The sequence below is a fragment of the Poecilia formosa genome, unplaced genomic scaffold (assembly GCF_000485575.1).
Source record: "Poecilia formosa unplaced genomic scaffold, Poecilia_formosa-5.1.2 Scaffold15, whole genome shotgun sequence".
In the NCBI taxonomy this organism is placed as follows: domain Eukaryota; kingdom Metazoa; phylum Chordata; class Actinopteri; order Cyprinodontiformes; family Poeciliidae; genus Poecilia; species Poecilia formosa.
The window spans coordinates 4,287,064-4,311,144 of NW_006799954.1; the positions used below are offsets into that span (position 1 = coordinate 4,287,064).

At 36.5% G+C, this 24,081-nt stretch overlaps 1 protein-coding gene across 1 annotated transcript in view; it reads right to left on the minus strand.

Annotated features, from left to right (window-relative positions):
- Nucleotides 1–19,835, minus strand: part of macrod2 (mono-ADP ribosylhydrolase 2) — a 479,923-nt gene extending 460,088 nt beyond the window's left edge. Inside the window, exons 1-3 of the mRNA XM_007546309.2 lie at nt 19,614–19,835; nt 14,869–14,967; nt 13,533–13,649 (exon numbers count right to left, since the gene is read on the minus strand). Of these exons, the coding sequence (XP_007546371.1) occupies nt 13,533–13,649; nt 14,869–14,967; nt 19,614–19,650 (253 nt within the window). The 5' untranslated portion in view covers nt 19,651–19,835. The remainder of the gene's footprint in view (nt 1–13,532; nt 13,650–14,868; nt 14,968–19,613) is intronic.
- Nucleotides 19,836–24,081: the final 4,246 nt, after the last annotated feature.

The following is a 24,081-nucleotide window of genomic DNA, read 5'->3' on the forward strand; positions in this document are numbered from 1 at the left end:
TACTCTATATATGCATCCCCTTTGAACCCTGCTGCATTAACCACCTCTGCACTGTAAGACTACTTAAGGCACAAGGAGGCTTTTAACAGAGATCACTGCTTTTAACAGAGATTCTTTGGCATGCAGCTCTATTGTGAAAGTGAAATCCAACCTCATCTTCTATCAAAATTAAAATGTCTGCTCTTTTAGAGTTGGCATGACAATTCAAGCATATGACTAAAAAGTATGTATGCATAGGAAGTTATCGACATAACAACCCTCTTAAATGAACAGCAGAACATAAAAAAAATATCCTTCAAGAAGCTGTGAAATCTTATGTTGTGCAATAAATAACATTTTGGCACGTCTGGGCCAAATGGGTCCCAGTTTTAGAAAACAAATGGAGTTCATTACTTCGGCTTGTTTCCAGAGTTGTTACATTAAACACCAACTTGCGTTGTAAGCCCTTTAAACGATTAACTCAATAATACCAAATGAAAATCATGTCACTCGGACATTTTATACATAGCTCATCATTTATTATGCGTCAACAGAACCTAGGCTGGTTTCTATTGCCGTTTCACTAAACAAAGGTCTTTGTATATAATGAGTCCACATTCTCTAAGCCCCGCAGTAACCACACAATCACTTATGTCAACACAAGGGAAATCCATTTCATCAGGACGTCCAGTCAGTGTTTCATTACCATACACAGGGGCAACAACTGTGCAGCCATGTGGTCCCTGAGAGCAGCTGCTGATCACTAGAGTGAAGAGTATTAGCAGAATTTCACTGTAAGCTACAGTTGATAGACATATTCAGTTTAAAAGAAAATGCTCATGAGTGAAAGAAAAGCAAAACTTCTTTTTCTAACATTGCATTCCTGATATTTTACAAAATGGAAAATATCAAGAAAAGGTGCTGTTTATTTGTAATGCTCATCATGACATTGTTAAAAATGATAAGAGTTTTCTATCTGCCCTCATGATTTAGGAAAGGCTGTTTTGTTCTTATAAGTGGAAAAATTAGCACTTATCTATAAAATGATTGTGGCTTCTGTTTAGAAACTTTCGAAAGGTGAAGTAGTGTTTTAATCTAAAGAATTGGAGAAACAAAACAGTTTAGAAATATATAGAACATCCAGAAATGATTCTTTAAAATAGTGTCATGTCTGCAATTTCTGTACTTTACAGGTGCAGCCAACAAAATTAACTGCAGCTCATTTGTTGTATTTGAATCCTTCCTGCTGATGATCAGCAGACCGATGTCACAAAAAAAGGAAATGAAAGTTTCAGTTCAAATAAAAGCAATAAGGAACTTTAAAATCTAGCAGGAAGGAAAAAATATTACCAAATATTTCAAAATATAAATATGACAATGCTAAAATTTCTATACAATCAACAGTAAGAAAATAAATAATTACAGATTATGAAGAATGCAGAAACTGATACATTATAATAAATTTTTTTGGCTCAATTTTCTGGTTTATGCTATATTTGGCAGAGATTATAATTATGGGCCACTACTTGACTTGTGATATAAGCATTGTGTTGAAAATGTTTTAATATGTCGTATAGAGAAAACTTTTTAATTAGTAGTATTATGTTGTTGGGCTCTGGCAGCAGTTTTGATTGTTTTGTGCATTTTGTTTTCCCTTTCGAGTCTACAACTAAAATAATCTAAGGTTTTTAAAGCTGCAACGCTCATATAAGAATGCAGCACTGCCCTTTGACCACCTACTGCTGCACACCGACTGTCAGCTGCTGGCTCAAAAAATATCACTGCCTTGCTGAAAACAGATAAATTTGAACAAAAAAGCAGAAATAGTCATGGCATGGGAACTGTATGCTTCCTCATCCCTCTTATCACCTCCGCTTGTAAATTACAGTGAGGAAAGTATTAGCAGCATGTCCGTTGACTGCAGCTGATCGCAGGCAGGCTACAAAGCAGATGGCTATACTCATAACCAGCTAATGTCGGCTTCTCGTACCAGTGTTGCTATATCAGAACATCAAAAGGTTGCATTAATCTGTGCAATTAGCATAAGCTACTGCAAAATTTACTTATATATTTTATTGTTGAATTGCAATAACACATGTGGGAGTGATTGTTGAGTACTTGGATTATGTTACACATTTTGTTTCAATCTGTAACAATGTAAAAACATTTTACATATGTGTATAGATAACAGTTTACCTAAACAAAAGTGACATTAGAATTTCTCCCTGTACTGCCAAAAATAAAACTTTAAAACTGTTTCTCAAATACTTTAGCTGAACATGTTAAATGATGCACTGCTTGGTACTTCAGTTCTGTTGTTAAAAAAATTGGCATGAAGAAAAAAAAAAAGGACTTTGAAATGCAAATTCAAAAACAACTTATATTTCTTATTTTTACATTTATAGCCATGTAGAAGTGAAATATTTGCAGGATGTGATATAGTGTTACTTTTTATTTTGAAAAAACAAAAAAACAACAAAAAAAATTGTCAGGTGCATTTTTAGTTTGGCCTACATATCTTATAAGAATTAGCCGCTGGAAATCTAACATCCTTCAGAGATTTAGTGGTAACTGTGATTCTTAAAAGCATTAAAATGGCCATCTGAGAGCTCCCTTTATGAACATGGCCCCTGGTTCCCTTAGAGAAACTTGTGCAATACTGAACGAACTGCCCAGGGTTAAAGGAATTGCATTCTCATTTAAAGCTACTGACAAAAAACATCACAGTCCTTCATTCCAGTTGCTCAGAGGCTCTTTTGTAAAGAGCCATTTTTCTGTATAGCAAAGAGAAAGGAGAAAAAAGCAAAGAGGACATTTTGCATCTCCGTAAGAAAGCTAATGTTCTCTGCTGAATTTTGACAGAGACTTAGTCACAGTAACGATGCACCGTATTATTATATTCATGCAACAATAGAGCCATATTTTCTATGCTTAAAAGCGTTTATAAAAACAGTAATGCGACACTAAAGCAAGAAATGATCAGATAGAGTCTCTGGAGAAAGAAAAGAACATTCCTTGCCAAAAATTATATTTCTCCACTAGTAATGTTATGTTGCTCATTAACTGGACCATTACCATTACCTTTCCATTATAGAAAACCTTGCCACTGCAAGCACGTAACCAAGGAGCTCATTAATATTTCTGCTAAGGTGCACACTTTTAGAGGATGGCTATGTTCAGAGTTTACAACATTTCTCAGAACCGAGACTGAGTAAAGCTCAAATTAGAGGAACTGAGTAAAACCAGAACAGAAAGTTGGAAAGATGACCTGAAAGTCAAAAGGTTGCTGTGCAACGACCAGTGAATCGCTGACTCACAACAATTCAGAGCAGACTGCCTGAGGATAGTGTGGAAACAGTCAGAGATTCAGAGTTGATTTCAATCCAAACAGAACCAGAAAAAAAAGTCTCCCTCTTTTAGAAGCAGAGCAATCACTTCCTTTCATGCACAAAACTATTCACCTGACACATCCTAACCGCCACCACTACACTGCACACCAGAAGAGCACCAGAAGAGGTGTGCAGGTGTAGCTATTCTCCAAGTTTTTCAGTTATGTGGTTTAAAAGCTGAAATCTTGCTCTTAATTTGGTGCTAAAATAGTTTACCAAGAAAAAGCACTTTAAAAAAAAAAAAAAGTATTGGCCCCAGAAAAAGAATGTGTTTGAAAAAAAAAGTGTTTGAAAATCTAGAGGAAGCTTTGGAATTTCCACTTGTCACCAATAAGTTTTGTAAAGGAACATCTGTGAAGAAAAAGCCATAAAAAAGGGTATTTATCCATTTGAAAAGCTGCACCAGCAGAAGCTTCCCACCTCTGCCACTTAGCAAACAAATCATTGATACTTAGCTGGAGTCACATTGCCCCCTACAGGTCAATGAGTAAATTTCTTCATAGACATGCATTTATTGTTAAATGAACTGATTTAACTAGAGATGCATCTACTTTCCACTACTTGTATCACTGCATCCTTCTGTGTGAATTCAAATCTAACAGGAACTATGAGGAATATGAAGAAGAGCAGGTAAAGTGGTATGTATTTTCAGAAATATTTTTAATAAACTGCTACAAGTGACATATTTAAAATGACTAAAACATTGTATATTTTGCTCCATATACTATAGAAATAATGTCTGTAGATAATAGTTTAAACAACAAAAAAAGACAGCTGCATGTAAATAGGATAGATCCCCATTTACCTGCCAGACAACCGTTCCATTTATTTTTATAGTCAGTTCACAATGAATTTTACAGAAATGTACTTCATAAAGACTAACAGGAGTAATTATCTTCCGTCAGTACAGATGGACAAAATAAATCATTCATACACCAGGACAATAAAATCATACAGACCTACAAAACGTTATCTTTATAAGAATCCTTTGTAACGAGCAAGAATGTGGCGACAGTGGAAATGAAAAACTCTGTTGTGAGCAGACATTGGTCGAGTTAAGGAGCAGAAGGCAAATCAAACACTGGTCTATTCACCTTCCATGGAAATAAAAGCAGCATAAATTTGGATATTAACATAAATATGGTCATTTCAGACTCTAATCCAGTTTACCATTGATACCCACTTTTTTTTTTTTGTAACCTGGAATTGTAACAAGCGACCAAATGGACTGGGTTTGCACATAACCCACAAGATTTAAAAAACTTCTATCCTGATTTTTGCATATTAATTACATCTTCTGCAATTAAAAATAGAAACAGAAAAAAAAATTTGAAAAATAGTTTTTTATTTTTTTATTAAATGTATCATCATGATTTGGAGAATGTTTTGGCTTTTGCTACTGTTGCAATACAGCAATCCAAACCACCAGTATATACACAAACTCAGTTTGCTCTGTGTGCATTTAGGTGCAGAGGTTAGGCTGGTACTTAAAGATGAATAGATGAATGCCATCCTTGAGATTCAGGCTAGCATTTTCTCAATCGCAGAAAAAGTTCAACTAAAAAAAAAAGATTTTAAAAAATCTAGAGAAGAAACCTAGATGAAATCAGAGGAGAGGCTAACTCATCAATCGGTTTAGCACCTGAGTTCAGATTTCCAAAGAGATTGCAGGGAAGAATCCTGTCCTCATTCTGAACCTCTCTCAAATGTGATCCGATTAACGGGAGCACTAAGTGCAGGACCCAACGTAACCCACTAACCGGAGTCATTTCACTGTTCATCAGAGCAGCAAGTTCTCTCAGGTACAGGCATTGATTGTCCTCCTCAGTATGATAGCGTAACAATCACAAGTTTGTTGAAGAAGTTGCCAGGCCCTTGTTATGGTTTCTGTGGTTCCATCAGTGGAGCCTTCCTCTGACAGAGACATGGGAACGTTGCAACCAAAATGCTGAAACAGCTTCAAGAAACTCAGTGTAAAGATCTATGACAGTATTTCACTGAAGTTGGCTTATTTTAGTCCAGAATCACATATAACACAATAGATAAAATGAAAAGAAATGTTAGTTTTCTATTACATCTTCCATGGCCATAAGTAGTTAATCTAAGAAAACATGACCAAACATAATGGTAAAACATGGCAGAAATAAATAGCAGGAAAAAAAATAAAATACCAAGATCAAATTACAATGTTATCCCTCTAATTTATTTGCATTCATATGTACAGTGAACCCCTGCCTATTTGCAGTTTTTTCTGTCAAATGTAGTTCCAAAAGATTTGTGGAAAATCCACCTATTCTCAGACTTCTTATAGAGCATACCCAACATATTGTTTTTTTTTTTTTTAAATTCAGCTCTAGCTGAAATACCAAATGCAGTGCTACTCAACATGCTGATGTTTGATATTTGCAAAACGGCCAAACATTTTCCTTGGCGCCGACTGGTTGAGCCCACAAGAGACTGCCGATGAGAAAGACAGAAGTCATCAGCTTCTGCAGTTTAAAATAAGCATTTATAAGCAAGTTTAGAGGAGATCTCAAGTATTCAAGAAATTTAGCCATCTGCGGGTGGTCATGGTTTTTATCCTCCATGAATATTGGAGGTCTGCTGTAATCTTTATGCAATCCTGGCCTGAATAACCAACCAGGATTATCACTGGCTACACCACACACCCAAAGCAAAACACAGGCCCCATCCCACCTGAGGAAAACTAATCCAAAGATGGGTTCCAAGTAAGGTTAGGGTAGGGTTAGTGGTGATTGTGGTTAGAGTAAAAGGTCTGTTCTCAGAAAATGAATTTAAGTCTCCCAAAGTGATGAAAAGACAGCCGTGTGTGTTCCTGTGTGCACAACAGTAATTCCATCTTTACACCACTAGCCGACAGAATGAAAGAAATAAAGAGAAGAGGGAGAGAGTAAATTGCACATAGCTGGGAGCAAGGAGGTTATGGCACAAGGTGTGAATCTCCAGAAAGAATGATGGGCACATTGAGCCAGACTCCCCAGGGGCTGAGCATGTGGAGCAGCATGTTCATGGCTGGACAGAAAACCTAAAGTAGAGTCTGTGGTGACACGATCCTTTCAGAGAAGCTTTCAAAGTGGTGTTTTATTACCCAACAAAATAAATGGAGAACTGAAGTTTTTTTTTTTTTTTTTTTGTTTTATTGAAAATGTGATGGCAGTTTTAATGTGCGAGTCTGTTTGGTTTTAGTGCTGCGTCTTCTCCTCCTTCACGTGTGGAGGAAAGAAGATATTCCCCAATAAACAATGCAGCACTAGTTATTCAGCATACACTCATGTTGCATTTACAAAACTAGAGTATAACAAAAACATACAAGTAGGACTGAGACAGGCAAACAATTTACCCACCATTTAAAGAATAAAAAAAATCTGTTCTCACAGAAAACTGAAGTTAGATAGAAACAAATGCACCAAATATTGGCTTATTAGCTTTTACACACAAACTGGTGAACTCTGCATAGACTTTATTATTACATTGGCCAATCTTTACAGCTATAGCAGCTTCATTTCCTCTGGGATGAAACGTTTTACGACTGTTTATGGGAACATTTGACAAGTCTTCCAGGAGAGCATGTGTGAGGTCAGGTATTAATGTTTGACAAGGAGGCCTAATAATTTTCTCTTTAGATCCTCTAAAGGGTTCATGTGGACACTCTGATTGTCACATTGGTACAAGAAGGGGCCATTCCCCAGAAGAATAACAATTTCCCAGATGTCTTCATATGCTACAACATTAAGACTTGAACTTGTGCCAAGCCTCAACCCCCACTAAACCACTATTCCAATACATTGAGGCTTGATCCTTCACTTCAGAAAACATCTCCATTTTTTAGAGTGCTTTGCCTGTACGCATTAAATCACTGCATCTTACGCTTTGCATTGCATTTAGAGACTTAAAGTTTGGCTGCAGCTGCTAGGCAACAGAAACCCTCAGCACACAAACCAAGAGCTTAACTGAAGTCCACACAAAGTTTAGAGGTCTGTAGCCATTTACTGTGCAAACAGTTGCCGACTTCTGGGCTCTGTGTGCATTAGCTTGTGCAGTTCCTGAGAGACTTTTTTTTTCATGGCCTTGGAGTTGCTTTTAATCCCAACTGCCTCCACTTTGTTATGATACCAAATAGTTGCCGAGTAAATTTCACAAATGGACTTAGTGAACAGGTGGCATCTCAGCACCATGATTAAATTCCCTGAGCTCCTGAGACCAACCCAGTCTTTTATGAATTCTTATAAAAGCAATCTGCACGCATAGGTGCTTTATTTTAAACACATGTGGCCACTTAAAGTGATTGGAACACCTGGACTCAGTGATTTGGAGAGTTTCTCGGTATAATGTATTTTTCCGCAAACCATTTGTGATTCACATGCAAGAGAAAATAGTAGATATTTGGGTGTCAACAAATGCGATGAAATTTCCATCAAATGGTGGAAAACGCCACAACAGTTCTGTTGAGATTTCCCCAGAAAATGCATGAAAATGACTACCAATATGATGACACTGTAATAAAATGTCTTGCATTATTAATCGATGGTCAATTCACCACTCTCTAGTAATATTTCCAAATCTGGGGCAATGTGGGGTTGAGAGGCAGAATTAGTTAACTTCAGACGCAAGACCTTCCTAGACTTGGCTAAGCAGCTTTTTGTTTTTACGGGGGTAGTCTTTCTGTTAGTTTTAAAATTTCTCTGTTTCTATGCAGCAATATTTTCCTGTTTTATAGGTTACATTACTAAAAAAAAGAAAAAAAAAACATGGAACATGCATTCATTAAAGCAAAATTACTATCCCAGAGAAAAGGGCTTATTGTTGTATTTATAATCCATAGCAGCATTAATACTGTCTGAGGGTCAATAATCACCACAACAGAAGGGGCTCTACTCAACTCAGAACCAATTGAATTTCTTGTACTTATCTCCAACCCTAAAGGTTCTTTATAGCACTCATAGCCACTTCTGTGCAATTAAAATTGGTTCCTGAATAAATGATCTAATAAAGAAAGATAGGAAGGGTTTACAGTAGATAAAAGGTTAGGATTCAAACCCTGCATAATTATCACAGTCATAATAATAGCACATCATCTCCACCTCCCTTCCAAATGAGAATGCCGAGTCAAATTCTAAGCACTACATTTTAAAGAACTGGGTTAAAGACATGTAGGATAACTAAAATTAAATACAATGCACACCATCTGACAGCAAAACCTACTTTTAGTAGGAGTTATTCTAGTATAAATTAGTTTGTTTTTTTTCACACTCGATTAACTTTGATCTCCTCCTTCTAGTCATCACTAATCAAAAATGTACACAGAGGAGCATTTTTTACTCAAAAGGAAAATAGTTGCTCTAACTATGCACACCGTACATACATATATTTTTAACAAAAAGTTTCATCTAATATTTGACAGCTGCAGAAACAATGATTTAATCTGTAAACTCACGATGATCAAGCTGCTTTTTAATTCCTTTAGCTCATTCTTCCCACTTCTTGCAAAACTGATCAATTTCAGCCAAAAAGAAAACGGGACTTTTTTTTTTTATTTCCCTCTAAATATTCTGTAAATCCATGGTTGGCTTCACCATAATGCAGGACAATATGATAATCTGTATTTTGCATATATATGGCAGACTTATGCTCAGATATCAGTCTTTAATCCTCCTTGGTCCATCAATGTTCTTTATCCTTGTGAAAGTCGCAAAAAAAATTCACATTAAAGGCTTTTTTTTTTTTTTAAATAAAAAAATCTGCATCCCATTGAAATGTTTAGTGTCACTGACTCACACAATATGCTTAATCTCACAACATGATTTGCATTTTTATTTTTCCTCCACATTTCCTGGTGGTAAAATCCATGCAGCATGTAATTTTTCTGGTTCTTCAGTCCACTCTACTTATTTACATATATGAATAAAAACAAATAATATAAAAAATTTATTTTGACAACTTCATAATTCAATATGCCTGTGAAGTACTGAAATTATGACATCCATTTATATAGAGAAGGAGGATATAGAACACATTTATTGCAATCTTTAAAAGAGCCTTTTGTGGTCAAAGGAGTAGGTACAGAGCCTAAAATTAAGGGACACTCAATGATTAAAGCGCTTTGTTTACCACACATAAAATAATCTATGAGGAAATTGTAAGAAATCTGCTGAAGTATAGGATTTAATGACATACATTCTACGTGTAGATGTCTCAGAGCCACAGCTAGAGAACTCAGACAGCAAAGCAAAACATTATCTTGTTGATTAATTAGAAAGGGAGTGACTGCAAGTTTAATTTTGTTTTGTCTGTAGAGTTGTGCGCATTTTCTTTTTACAAAACTGGAAAAGTGAGTATTTTGTTAACAAAAGTTTCAGTTCTGTTTGACTGCTTTGTTGAATGTCACACATGGTGCAGAGGATTTCACAACACAAACTTTGTAAGCAGTAATGAAATTATTTTGAACACATGGGCAAATATTGCATTGCATTCTTTTCTTGTCTTGGTTTACTAAAAAAAAAAATCTGCTAAATCAAAACTCAAACTAAAAGGTTTTTTTAAACATTTTTTTTTAGAAATGAGAAATATTGACGCTGATTATTTTCTTTTCTCCTCTTAATTAGGCAGAAAGGCGTGAAAACTGCCTTGTCATGCAAGCATTCTGCTCACACGCACGCACGCACGCACACACACAAAAACAAGTTAGTCATTGTTGGAGCCTTTCTGTATACACGCTGAAAAAGGACAGTACAGGCACAGTAAGCGTACTGCCCTGCAGTTTATCAGCTGTTCTGCTTTCTTCATGCTCTCACACAGGTGACAGTGCGAGCTCCTCTTGTGTCACTGCCAGCTAAACTAAATTAAGGAAGAGTTAAAAACTCAATGAGCCTGGTAATTAAATTTTAATGGTGGACATAAAGCAGCCTGACAACCACTTACAGCTATAGGCAGAAGCCATATCTGCAACACAATCAGGGAGGAAACTCCTTTCCTCCTTAGCAACCCACGCATTCATTGTGTCATCGTGGGAAAATTTATCAAGAGAAAAATTACAATTCCACCAAAATCCTTCACATCGCATAAATGTTATAACTTCCTTTCTGTGTGCTTTTGAATATGCTGCCTCTACAACCTTACACTACATCAGCAATGCTTTCAGAAATGTGTCTATATTAGGGCCACATTTATAAAACATATAGAAGTGTTAAAAGCCCTGGTCTTTTATTGCAGTGGCAAAATGTTATACTCAAATATACATGAAGAAAATCATATTTCATTTCCATTATGCAGTAGCAAAAAAAAAAAAAAAAAAAAAAAAAAACAGAAGTCAAGAATTTTTTTTTTTAAAGTAACAAGTGGCAAAATCATTATTTCCACCAACAAACCCAATAAAAAAAAAAACATAACCATTTTTATATTCTTAGTTTACAAGTTAAATATGATGGCTTTTTGCTTTTTTTTTTGCCGCCGATCCCTCGGCTGGTTCAGGACTCCCACAACCGAAAGCTCTCTGTTCAATAACTACAGCAAACGAGTGGCCTCTTGGGGTCACCAGGTGTCCACAACAACAGCTGGATTGTTGTGGCCAGCTGGTTGCTGGCATGTAGATGTCATGCCAGCTAAATGCTGGCATGACATCTACTCTCTTGTCTCTTGTCCTCTTGATTCAAGGACAAAAGAAGAGATTTTCTGTCCAGACAAACATTTAGAATTTGCTAGATACTCTAGGACTGTGTACTTTTGTCAAATTAGACTAAGGTACTTTTTTTATTTATTTATTTATTTTTTAGAAAGAAATACCAAAAGTGAGTTTGCCATGAAACAATGGAAAGCACTTAATTCCCACTTTCCAGTACAGTGCAGGATCTGTACTGCAATATTGCAGGGCTTTTATTTCAGAAAGCCCTGCAATATGTGTTAAACCACAAAGCCATCATGAACTTTTGGAAAAACCTGAATATTTTAAACTTTAAAAAAAAAAATAAAAAATGTGGGTTTTGCCAGAAAACTGTAAATTGTGGATCTTTCAACAGACACGTAGGTCAAATTTAACCCTCAACACTTCACAGAACAATTTCAACTGTAATTTATGCTGACAATATGTTAGGCGTGTAACTGATGTGAAGTCTAAATAAAAAACAGCAATTCAAAATGAAAATACAGCAGGCAAAATAACAGATGAAAGTAAAAAAGTCAGGCAAGTTGTCCAATGTTTTTTTTTTTTTCCCCCCACAAATCTATTCCTAAATATCTGAAAAAGGGCTACAACAATATGTCAGTATGTGCATCATTTATATAACTCAGTGACTTTAGTTAGAATAAATAACTTTTGTCAACAAAAAAAAATTGCACAGAACATTGCATTCACATGCAAATTATCTTTCCACCAACACTGCAGTGCAAGGCTCACAGAGACGGCAAGTAACTCTGGACAGCAAAGTTTAGCACTTTATATTCCTATCAGTCCTGCCACCTGTGCAAAAAGCAACCAGACCACCAGAGAGAATAGAGAATCAGGGAGACAAATTCTCAAAAATCATAAAAGCCCACAGAAAGCCCTTTGAACCTTTCAGACCTCGTGATGGTCGGCTAAACAGAATGGATTGCCTCTAGGCCACAATGGAGCTTAATCACAGCCTGAATGTTTGGCAGCATTAACTGATGAGCTAACCTGCCTGCACAGAATGAAAAATTCAACTGTTGCAGAAAAAAAATAACCCTGATATTTACTCTGAGACTGTGACCATGACATTACAGGCCATAGTAATGCTCTTTACCTCCCAATTACCAAATGCAACATGTATTTCATAACAAAGACAGGGAGAAATAGGAACTTACTCTAAAGTTTTTCTACATCTCTATTTAAAACAATCAAATAACAAAATTTAAGGTTTATAAAGGACCTAATATGGCATTCTCTACATTTACTGGAGCCCACAGTACATATCCATAAAGATGCTTTAAAAAAAATCTATTTTATTGAACTAGAACTGTCTAACACTGGCTTTTTTTTTTTTAATCCACTCTTAATTCTTTAAAAGATTTTACCCAAAGTTAATCAGATCATCTTTAAGATTTCCATATTAGTAATCCTGTTTCTATATCATTTCTTTTAACAACATGCTATTCAACTCGGCCAAATGTGTGTTTATCATATTGAGTCATGAGGAGTTTATAGACGAATAGCTGTTTTTCTTGTTGCCACTTCCTGTCTACAATTAGAGACAGGATAAAAAGTTTACCACAACTACAATTAGGATGAATAAGATTCAGTGAGAAATCTCGTCTGTCTTGCCACCATGCACGGCAAGGAGGATTTAGAGAGGTTTAAAAATCATAAAAGTTCACTCGTCAAAGAAAAGAGTAGGATCATGGAACCACCAAGTATCTGCGACATAGTAACATCAAGTAGAATCAAGAGACAAATGGTTCACCAAAGTGAATATTTTAGGCTTGTTACCCATAGTTACGGTAATCGTACAGCAGACATTTGGTTTTCATGTTATCACAATACTCAAACAAAACACCACGCTGCTTGAGCTCTTCAACGCTTTGTGTTAAAAGGTCAAAATGCCGATCATACAAAACAACTTCCATGACATTTAAATGTCTCCGGTATTTTTAAATGTTCCAAGTTTGTCTGTAATACTATGTTGATGTATGAGCAGTGTTCTTCAGTCCTTATTAAATGTAATCCAAAAGATTTGATTAACCTCATCAAATTCAATGTTTTTTTTTGTTTTTTTTTAAGTTTAAGTGGCTTTTATTTGCATTGCACGGGAAAGGGGGAGAAAAAGGAATAGGGAGAGCGGGGAGGGGAATATCTGTAGCAAAGATCGGGTTCGAACAACAGGTGGAGGAGGCAGAGGACTAAAGCATTACAGAAAGCTGTACCAGAAAAATCTTTCAGAATCAAACAGAAATAACGTGTGACCTAACAGAAGACAAGAAAAGAAGGAAACCGCCATACAATTTCAATTATGGCAAGCAAGACCAAGCACACTTCCTTAACTTGCCTTAATCATAATCACACACCACTTCTGTGACGCCTCCAGGATTAGTTATTCTTTATGTTCACCAGCAGAGGGCAGCAAAACACAACTTAAAGCTGAACTCCAGACAAAAAACCAGCAGCTTAAAAAGCATAGAGAGCAGAGCTCCTACCAGCATTGACTATGGCATCCACCTCCAGGACAGTAATATCACCCTTGTAGAGAGATACTTTATCACCGAGGCCTCCTCCACCTGGGAGCTCCTTCTCATCATCTTCTTTGTTCCTGGCTGAAGTAACAAAAAGAAACATGCCACCAAGCATGTAATGGAGTTAGATATCAGCTGGATATCTGAAAAGAGCTTGCAGATGTGCTCAAAAAGGCATTAAAGAACACTTTAGTGTGTAGATCATAAACAATTGGTTTCATATCAAACAGCAACATTTCCTAGAGTAGCAAAACTCCAAAACAAATGTAAAGCTCAAAAATGTTTAATCATGAAATAAGCTGACACGACAGAAAAAGAAATTTCAAAGAATTAATAACTTTACCTCCATTCACAAATAAGATATAAAGCATGTTGATGAGCTTTAGTAAAATAATTTTTGTTTCCTTCCAACACTGAATGCAATCTTAAAAACTTGATGTGACATAAGCACTTACTCTTTTTGGATAATGCAGAAAAAGGTGTTGGTAAAGACATGTAAAAAGTCTTAAATAAATTAATCTTTTATAGCACTAGCGTAACCCACACAGTAAAAGCCAAACATGTAATTTAAGGAAGGTTAAGTTGGCAAAATAAAATTCTATTTGAAGACAGAATTATTTGTAACTAAAATCACTGGTTGCACAATTACTGGCTGTCAATATTTTTCTACCAAGCCCTTTTGCCAAAAGGACAGCATGAAAGCCTGATGACATTCATCGAGGTTGGAGCATTCAGGAAGAGGGATTTTTGGCTTTTCCTTTCTAAATCATCCTTGGCTCTCTCTCTTGCCTTCATGTCTTCTTTCCCACTCAGCTCCCACAGGTTTTCCACCTGACGAACCAATTCAGAGTAAATTTGCCCATGCATTTTGGATCGATATCATGTTAAAATCACCCAGTGACCCATTTCTAATTTTCCTGTCGACCACCAGATTCTTATTGAAGTTGTCCTGTTATTTGAAGAGCTCAAGGTGGCATGAACTCTCACAAGTAGCTGTATGCAGTATTTCAAACTGCAATCATTTCAGTATCAGTGTTTTTAAAATCGCAGTTGCAAAACTCTGCTTTGATGCAATACATGATGGGTTGCTACCTTTAAAGGAATATTCATTAAACTGCATGCAAATATATCTGGAGTTTTACTACTCTTGATGCACAAATCTTAAGCTTACAACAAAAGTGGTGGGAAAGTTCTGATGATGCAAAATGAGAAGGAAGGCTTGTGTAAAAAAAAAAAAAAAAACTACCACTTTCCACCAACTTGGCATTCAGCACTTTAAATAATGAATAAAAAGTCTCACATCTGTTTTCCTCTCTCCAAGTTGGAATGTCGTCCAGTTGTGTAAAACCTTTACGATACTCCTTGCGCCTGTCCTCTCGATCTAGTTGAAGGAGTCGTTCTGTGAACAAAAAACAAACAAAAAGTTCTGTGACAAACTCCTCTTCTTCCAAAAATATGATTTGGTATTCCACCTCTACCATAGACCAATCCACTCCCAATTTTTTTTCTACATAATCTTTTAGATTTGAAAATAACCTCGATTATAAATAACTGACATTACAAAACTTTTGATTGCCCCGTTTATACGCCCTTTTTCCATCCTGATGAGATAATCCTCTTGTTCACCTCTATTCTTGAATACTTTGCCACTTTACAATCACAAACTGTGATACATTTTGTTAGGGGGAAGAAAAAAAAATAGCGAGTCATTTTGAGATATGCCTCTTAAACTTTGTGAGATTAGACTGAAAGTCTTAACTGGATTTACGTCTGACGTTAACTGGGCTATAACTAACATTAATATTCTTGGATCTGCACCAGCAATTCTCAAGTGGCGAGTCCTGACCCAAAGATGGGTCATAAATCCATTTCCAATTAGTTGTGAGCAATTGCATGGACAGAAAATGATGAGGAAATAAACAATAGTGGATTGTTGATAAATTCTACAGAAGGTGGTCATGATTCCTTGTAATGAGAGTTGGCATTTATTTGTTTCACACCACAGAAGAAGACGTAAATGTATTAATCTATGCTAATCAATCACAGCGAAAGGTTCCAACTTTGTAAGACTAGTTTCCTGAGAAACAAAGGAGTGATTATATGTGCAACACCTGTGAAATAAGCATGGAAATCATAACTAAAAGTCAGCTGGGCAGGCTATCATGTAATTGCAATACAAAATTTGCTAAGGTAAGCTTTCCTCAGTTCTGCTGCTGTACTGTAATACAGCAGCAACCTTCCCTTGCCACTCGAGCTCCAGCCGTTCAGCACCTGTCTCTATGAGAGCAGCTTTTCAGCTCTGGTTCAGCTGAAGAAAAACAACAGAAACAGACTGGATATTGAGTTTAACCTCATAGTTGGATTGTGTGCTATATCTCCAGACTCCGAGGCTCTCATCAGGAGCAAAAAATGTGTGCAATAAAAACAGTAACTGAAGAAAGTGACTTTTTTTTTTTTTACCTTTAGTCTATTGCTGATTATAGTTTAAGTGAAAATACTTCTAAGGGTTGGGAGATGTTTATTTTATGAAATATGCAAGTAAAGCCTGTTAAGATGACTGTTGGTGATTGCTCCAATTATCATTTTAGTCTTATGAATAATGCATGAATAACTGACTAAGTTAGAAATGTTTCCTTTATTTTGGTCAGTGGTTCACCGGTTGAGAACCACTGATCTAAGCTATTCACTCAAGCCTCTATTTGTATATTTAAGGCTATAGTTTAGCTGGAAGATGGCTAAAGTGCTTTGAAACCTCTAACAAGATGTTTTTTAAGATTGCCCTGTGTTTAGGTCCATCCATCTTCCTAGGAACTCTGACTACTTTCCTTGCCCCTTTTGAAGAAAAGCATCCCCATCACATGATTCTGTCACTACCGTGTTTTATCATAGCGAAGTATCCGTGTGATGTGTAATGTTTCTTCGTCTATTGTAGAAAAAAATCAAAATGTTGGTCTCATCTAACCAAAGCATCTTTTGCCCCACCTCTGCTATATCTCCTGTGCCAGACAGTAAGCAGGACTTCTTCTGGCTTTCTTAATCTCAGTCTTCCATAAGACACTAGATTTATGGAGCAGACAACTTATAGATGTCCTGCCAAGACATTCTACCATCTGTAACTTCTGAAGAGTTTACCATAAGCCTCTCTCCTGTTCGGTTGCTGATTAATGCCCTGTTTGCCGAGCCTTTCAGTTTAGGTGGGCGGCTTTGTCTTTGTAGGTTTGCAGTTGTGCCATGGCTTTTTTGTTTTCTAAATGATGAACTGAACGGTGCTCTGTGAAGTTTGTAGAGCTCTGATGTTGCAACCCAGCTTTAAATCTCTCCACAACTTCCTCATATGCACTGGTTTACATGTTTGTTCACCTAAGTTCTCTAACAAACACCTCTATGTCACACAGGTGAACTCCAGTTAATAATCAGGTAAAGACAATTTGTAACTTTTTTGTTTCTTTGTTTTTGGTTGTTAGAAAGGCAGCTGAAAATAAATTCCTGGCACAATTCCAAATTTTTAATTTGTATAAAGAAATCCTTACAATTTAGGCACAAATTTGAATTACACCATCATATAAAATTCTAGTAGGGTCATTTGAAAGAGTACAAGAGGTTGTAAATACATTAGCAAAGCACTGTAAAAGAGCTGAGGATGGTCAATATCAACAATTTACATCTACTCATTGGTCATAGTAATAAGGGAATAATGTCACTGTGAAATGAAACCTTTTATTGGAAGAAATACTGAGGAAGACCCTAAATATGGAGAAAAATAACCTTTTTCAGTATATCCCTTTGGCGAGACCTCACAGTCAGCCAGTCATACATTTAAAGTATTACTGCAGTGCAGGGAATCTGTTTTAATCCTAATGTACTATCTTTCCCCATCGCCTACTTTTCTTATTTCCACAGCTGCTTTTATTCTACATGGATGAATAAAAAGGCAGCTGAACACAGCAAAGCTTTTTGGACTATAATAAAACACTCAGTCACAAGGTTGAACAATTCAACACTGACAAATTCCAAAGCTTAGCTACCCTGACAGGTAACTGTCTCTAAATCTATTTTATACAGCATATAGACCTGCTAAGATTTGCTGTGCCATAGTTGTGAATGCAGGAGTCGGCCCCCATCATTTCCCAGACATCTCTGAACAACACAGTACAGTGAAATATATTAATGGAACTGAGACTGACGGTGGCATTAGATCTGATTTACTATATTTCTTGGAGTCCAAAAGATGTTCTGGTCCCAAGTCAGAAAACCAGTGGTCACAGGGTTTTGTGACCTGTGACCTGGTTGTTTACCATTAACAACAAAAGCATGAATAAAGTTTCTCTATTCCATGCCTTAAAACCCAAAAGAAACATGCAAGCAAACAGGAATGGTAAAGTTCTATGTGTGACAGAAGAGCAACTAAATTATTTATTCCCACAACTTTCACAAGTTTTATAAATGCACAGCAGCCATATTGAATAGGAGTCAGGAATCACATCAGTGAGACTCAAGTTTGTGGGCATTCTGTCTTAGAGTACAAACAGAATGCACAACAAGATAATTCATTTAAAGTTTAACATTCAGTTAACCCAACATTTTGGTACGAATTAATGCACTTACGAAATAGATGCGTCTTTTCCTCCACTTAAATTTAGCAGGCTGTTGAACATTCTTCAGATGATACAATCAACTGATTTGGATGTAAGCACTTGCATTTCTGTCCCAAACATGGCATCCATAAAATTATTTAAATCAATAAAATATTTACTCAGCAGCATTTTTAGTTCAAATGTGAAAATAATTATTCTTAGGCAAAAACATGACGTTATTCCATCTGAAAATGTTTAATATTTTAAATACTGAAAAGTTTCATGGTAATATTTACAAAAATGTATTAGTTCAGTGACGTAAATAAATATTGCAATAAATATTCTGTTGTAGGTTGTGTGGAAAAGCTTAAAGCAAGGTTGTTGGTTTTTTTGTCCAAGTTTTGGACCTCTCACAGAGCTCTGCTCAATCTGTCATTTGGAAATATAAAGGATGACATAAACCCAAACTTACAAAGACATGATGGTGAACCACTTAAACGTGCATTCATATGTTACACCTGCCCGGTATTTTTCCAGGTAAGACTTGAAAAATACTAAATATGACTGGACTTAGGCTGTTTCCAAAGAAAAATGGTAAAACTCTCTACATGTGCAAAGGTGGTAGGCACATACCAAAAAACACTTGCAGCTTTAATAGTAGCAGGAGGTGAAAAACGGAGATCATCATGAAGTTTTCTTCTTACTTTAGTTATGGATGCATTCTATGATGTGTTTAATAATTCCAAAGCAATGCTCACATGGTGACAAGGACAGAAGTAGCATAATGCAAACTAGTGAACTGCAGCTATGTTGGACCTCAGGAAGAGATATGCAATAAAAAAGCTCCAATGTGAATAGGTCAATAAATAAATATCGACCAGGTTTGATTTTCTTTTTGATACTCAACAGGTCCAAGAGTTTTTGCACTCAAACAAGCACCCCATAAAACACTTTTCGTTGCATTTAAATACACGAAATATTGTTATTGGTTTTTTTTTCTATTGCTACTGCAGATTAAAGCAACTGAAGTGTTTCATTGCAACACTAGTGTTTGTAATTGAGAGGTGGAAAGCAGTTTGTGGTTACAAGGGCATTTATACACCCAGAATTGGCTGCTTGCACCTCACTGAGCTAATGCTGGAGCACGACACAGGTGGAAAACAGGAAATACTAGTTAGTGGCTTTCATTAAAGTCCAGAAACGTGTCGAAAATATATCTGAGCGCCCATAACGCAAGCTAATAAAGAGATCAGAAGCAGTGAAAGGTGCTGCTGCGAATGTCAAGCATGCATTATAAAGCAGACAAGCAGAGGCGCAACAGTAACATCTGTGCAGCCTCCGTCTGGCGTTGACAGAATAGTCTAGAAAATAAGTTATTAAAGGCAGAGGATCTGTCAGTGTCCCCTTTATAATTCATGCTGTCTGCCGCTGAAATGATAGCCACATTACCCACCTCCAAAACAACCCTTACCTTTTTCAGTCTTCCAGTCCTTTTTCTTTTTGCTCATGCTGCCGGAGTGATAAGACTTCGAAAGGCTGCTTTTTGATTGTGACAACCCCAGGCTCACAGTGAGTGGAGTTCCGGGGGGTAAAAGAAAATAGAAACGTAAAGTGAAACAGCCTCTGGACGGTTGTCTCACCTGTGAAGCTGTCAAATTTCTATGGACCCCTTAGTAACGTCAACCTATCGTGATGGCGCCGTAAATTATGTGTGGGAATTCTGGCCACACGATTGGCTCAGAGGAATAAGAAAGTCGGCCTCTGATTGGTCTGTTGGAGCAGTCCATCACAGAGTGCCAACGTTCGCAGTGGAGTGAGGGTAGGTTGTTTCCGGTGGTTCGTCCCTCCAGCGTGTGAGCTGGTTGGAGACTTGCGCCGGTGTTCTGCTGAAAAATGTACCCAGGTAGTTTAGCTCGCTTTGAAAAGAACCCAGCTTACATAGGCAACATAAATTAACGAAATTATCAAGTCAATTGTGGCTCTTATGAATTAATTTATAAATTTTCAATGTACCCAATTCATTAAGTGCTTTCAGATTTTCTTCCTGAAACGAAGGGTTCTTTTTATGGAAGGGTGGGTTTTTTTCGGCACAACACTGACCACAGCGTGTAAAAGTGCAATATACGTTCAATTATTCCAAATTATTCCAAATTATTTACGTTAACTCTGAGATTATTAATTGATAATCGAAATTTGAGAACTTGTTTTCACTTTACTGTGCTATTGGCTTCCGCTTTCAATGTTATCTTTAAAATTGAACTTTTAAAATACATAAAAGTTGCTATCAACCTTCAGGGAGCTTGGAGAGAACAGCTTCTACATTGCATTTTCTCATAAAATTGCTTTTAACATAGACAACACAATTTATGTGAACTATGAGAAATATATATACCTAAAGGTTCTCTTAAACCTATTAAAGTAGTAGTTATTTAGGGACCTTTTAGAAAATGTTTTCTGAACATGCTCTAATATAGTCCTGTGAAAGTTGAGGGTAGCGTTTAGGCATCCTCCAAAGATGACATTGTAAAGGTTATAGATAACCTTTAGGGATCCCTGGACATTTCAAAGGCTTACATATAAAAGCATAACAGGCAACCCTGAGTATCATTTTCATCAGATTGTTATATAATAATAGCACAATGTACAACTACTCTTTGAAGAAAATTGAAAATATGACTTATAACATGATTTAATTTCCATTTGGGATTAATGAAGTATGTTTTAATTGGACTGAATTTGAATTGAATCCGAAGTGAATTTAGTTTCAATTCCATGTGACTATGGACTCCAAATTTTACAGCATTTCAATTTGAACAATCCAAGCAAAGCTCACGCAATACAGTTTTACTTGAGAACATTTATGTCATTCATTGTGATCATTGTTTATGTTTATTATTTAAATTAATGTGTTGATGGCATTTCTGTCTTTCCTGTAAAGCACAGGGCTGTTTCTCACAGGAGAGATCAGATCAGACCAGTAAGTTGGACTGTTACATGTGAGAGGCTGGTTCCAGAGACCACCGTCTGTCATCTGTTGTGCTAGCACTGCTCTGGTCCAGACCCATCTGCTCCCGAAACCACTGACACTATATCTGAGGATGGAAAATTTCTGTCATCTAGATTGTAGCTGGTCTGAATTCTGTCCAGATCTCACACTGAAATGTATTCAGGTTTTAACCAGGCCATTGAAGGACAGAACAGTAGCCGTACATAACAACAGACTTTACAGATGGAACAAAAGCTCTTGACTTGTTGGGAATCATTGTATATTAAATTTGCATGACCTAATCTTCCTCAGCAACCACCCAGTTTATGCAAATTAAAAGTATCTGTCACACTGAGCAGTTATAAACAGAAAGTAACTAATTCTCATTTCCAGGAACAGAAATTTCCTCTACTTCTCATCTCATTTGTTCCCACTTCGACTAATACAGAAGTATAAAATTACGTAACGCTGTATTAATTCCTTTTTGTCAGCTTCTCTGAATAGAACCCATTATCAAATAATCAATTTAACATAAAAACGAAGTCAGAATTGCATGTGAAATGTTCTGCAGTTGTGTGTTTTTTACTTCAAACCACTAGATGTCAATCTTGCATCAGCTTAAACTGAGAGAAAGGGCATGAATGATCTTTCTCACAATGGTCAGAGAGTCTGCTGCTGTTATTCAAAACACCCCAATCCTTAGAGTGTAATACTGCTTTTAACCTCAAGATGTTGGAACTTTATTGAAAATTGCTCATTTCAGTAATTTGGTTCAAAATATTTATGGATTTAATTGTGATGATTAAATGTTTGATAAAATTATATTACATAAGACCAATAGAAAAATCATTTTTGCAAAGTATATATGTGATTATTTTAATAGTGAATAGTATTTTGAGGTGTATTGTGCATTTTTCTAGTGTTAACCAATGTAATTTATTGAAATAACAGTTAAAGTGTGTGTGTTTTATGTAATTTGAGCATTACACCAATTAATTCTTTTGACCTGTCTGTAATTTATTTTTTCAAACGTGAAAAGTCTGTATACCAAGAAATGACAGCACAGTGACTCTTCACCAGCGTTCCAGCCTGAATACGGTGTCGATTCTCAGCTGGGAAAGCTTCTTTCCTAGCTGGAAATTTAGTTCTTTGATTTATTTTTTTGCACATTAAGAGCCATCTTTTTATGAATCAGGCATTCGTGTCCTTTGATGAGATTTTGTGGTAGGGCCGACATGCAGACTGGGTTGTGAGTGAATAACACCAGAGTTATGGGTTAATATGATGAAAGTTTAATTCAAACAAAAGAGCAGACTTACAAAACAGGAGCAGCAAGGCGCTGCAGGGAACAACAGAGGGCCAAGGAGATGACAGGAACGGAAGAAACTAGTGGAGAACAAAAGCAAACAGAGCAAATATAAACAGAGGGACGAGTGGAAACGACCAGGAGAACTAATTACAGGTAACCAGATGCAGGTGGGAAGAATAGTGGAGAAGAATAAGGCAGTGATTAGTAGCTGGGCTCTGGTGAAGAATGGAGGAGTGAGGGGAGAAAATAAACCAGTCCAGGAAAATGTGAGAGGAAAAGAACTCTGAAAGCAATGAAACTGTAATAGAAAGAAACATAAATCTAAATGAGCAAAATCAAAACACAAATTAAACTGAACTGAAACAAGAGATAAACTAAACTGACAAGGCAAGAGAAAAATACAATAAAGAAATGATCAAAAATAGCTTAAACCTGAAAGGGATCATGATTTTCTTTTCCAAAATGGGTGTCATGGTGGCAGGCTGGGGTCACAGCATGCGACCCATGTATGGAGGACTCAGTCATCGATGTTGACCTTTCCCACATGTCTTCTCTCCTCTCTTACAGCCCATCTTCATGTTAACCTACTATAAAATAAATGCTATAAGTTTGTTCAAAACGTTTGACTGGTGACTAACTGTGAAATCTGATGATTTAGCTAAGCTAATTTTGCTACCAAAGCTGAAGGCTTTTGTCTTACCGCATGACGAAAACATCTTTTTACAACCAACCAATCATTTGCTTCCTATAATTCAATGCCAAACATGTCCTCCACAAATTACTCAACTTTTTCTAACAGAGCTTTTTCTGCCACTCAACATTTCAACATATTTCTCATATACAGCACTCTGTAAAAAGACAGGGTTTTTTTTTTTTTAGAAATTATACTTTCACACTTACCCTGTGGAAGGTGTCAGTGATGGTAAGGAGTCTTTCCTGTGTACTATGTACAACATAACATAACATTTCTGGGTTTTTTTGTTTTGTTTTGTTTTTTTTTAGTTTTAGTGGTCTTATGATTTGTGTGTGTGTGTGTGTGTGTGTGTGTGTGTGTGTGTAAAACTGTGAAACTAGCTGTATGGCCTTTCAATCAAAATTAACTCATCTTGATGCTTGTCTATGTATTGATGAAAGCTTAATGTCAACTGAAGTACTTTCAGATTCATGAGATGAAATTATTTCAGAGTAAAGCCTCTTAAGTTTAACCAAAAGAACAAACAATTAAAGGCTGAAACTTAGCCGCTTCCCTCCAGTCAGCGCTTCTGTCTGAAGGGCAGTTTGCATACTCCTAACAGAGGAGGATCTATTTGTGTAAGTTTGTGTAGGCTGTTGTTATTGTCATGGATACAAGAGGATTAAAGGCACTGACTGCACCTACAAGTCACTTGGAAGAACATTGCCTCCTTGTGAGCTGTTGTTGTTTTGATATGCATGTCTGTCATTTCTCCACTTTGGGAAATTGCAACATAAAGCAATTATCTCAAGGAAAATACTCACAATTATCGCCCACCTAAATGGTGCCCTGAGGCTACAGGAATGGTAGGTATGAAACTGAGCAAATCTCAGACCTAAACTGAGCAATTTAGGTCTTTTTGTACAGTTTGGCTTGTTTTCTGCAAAGGGATTACATCATAATCATGTCTC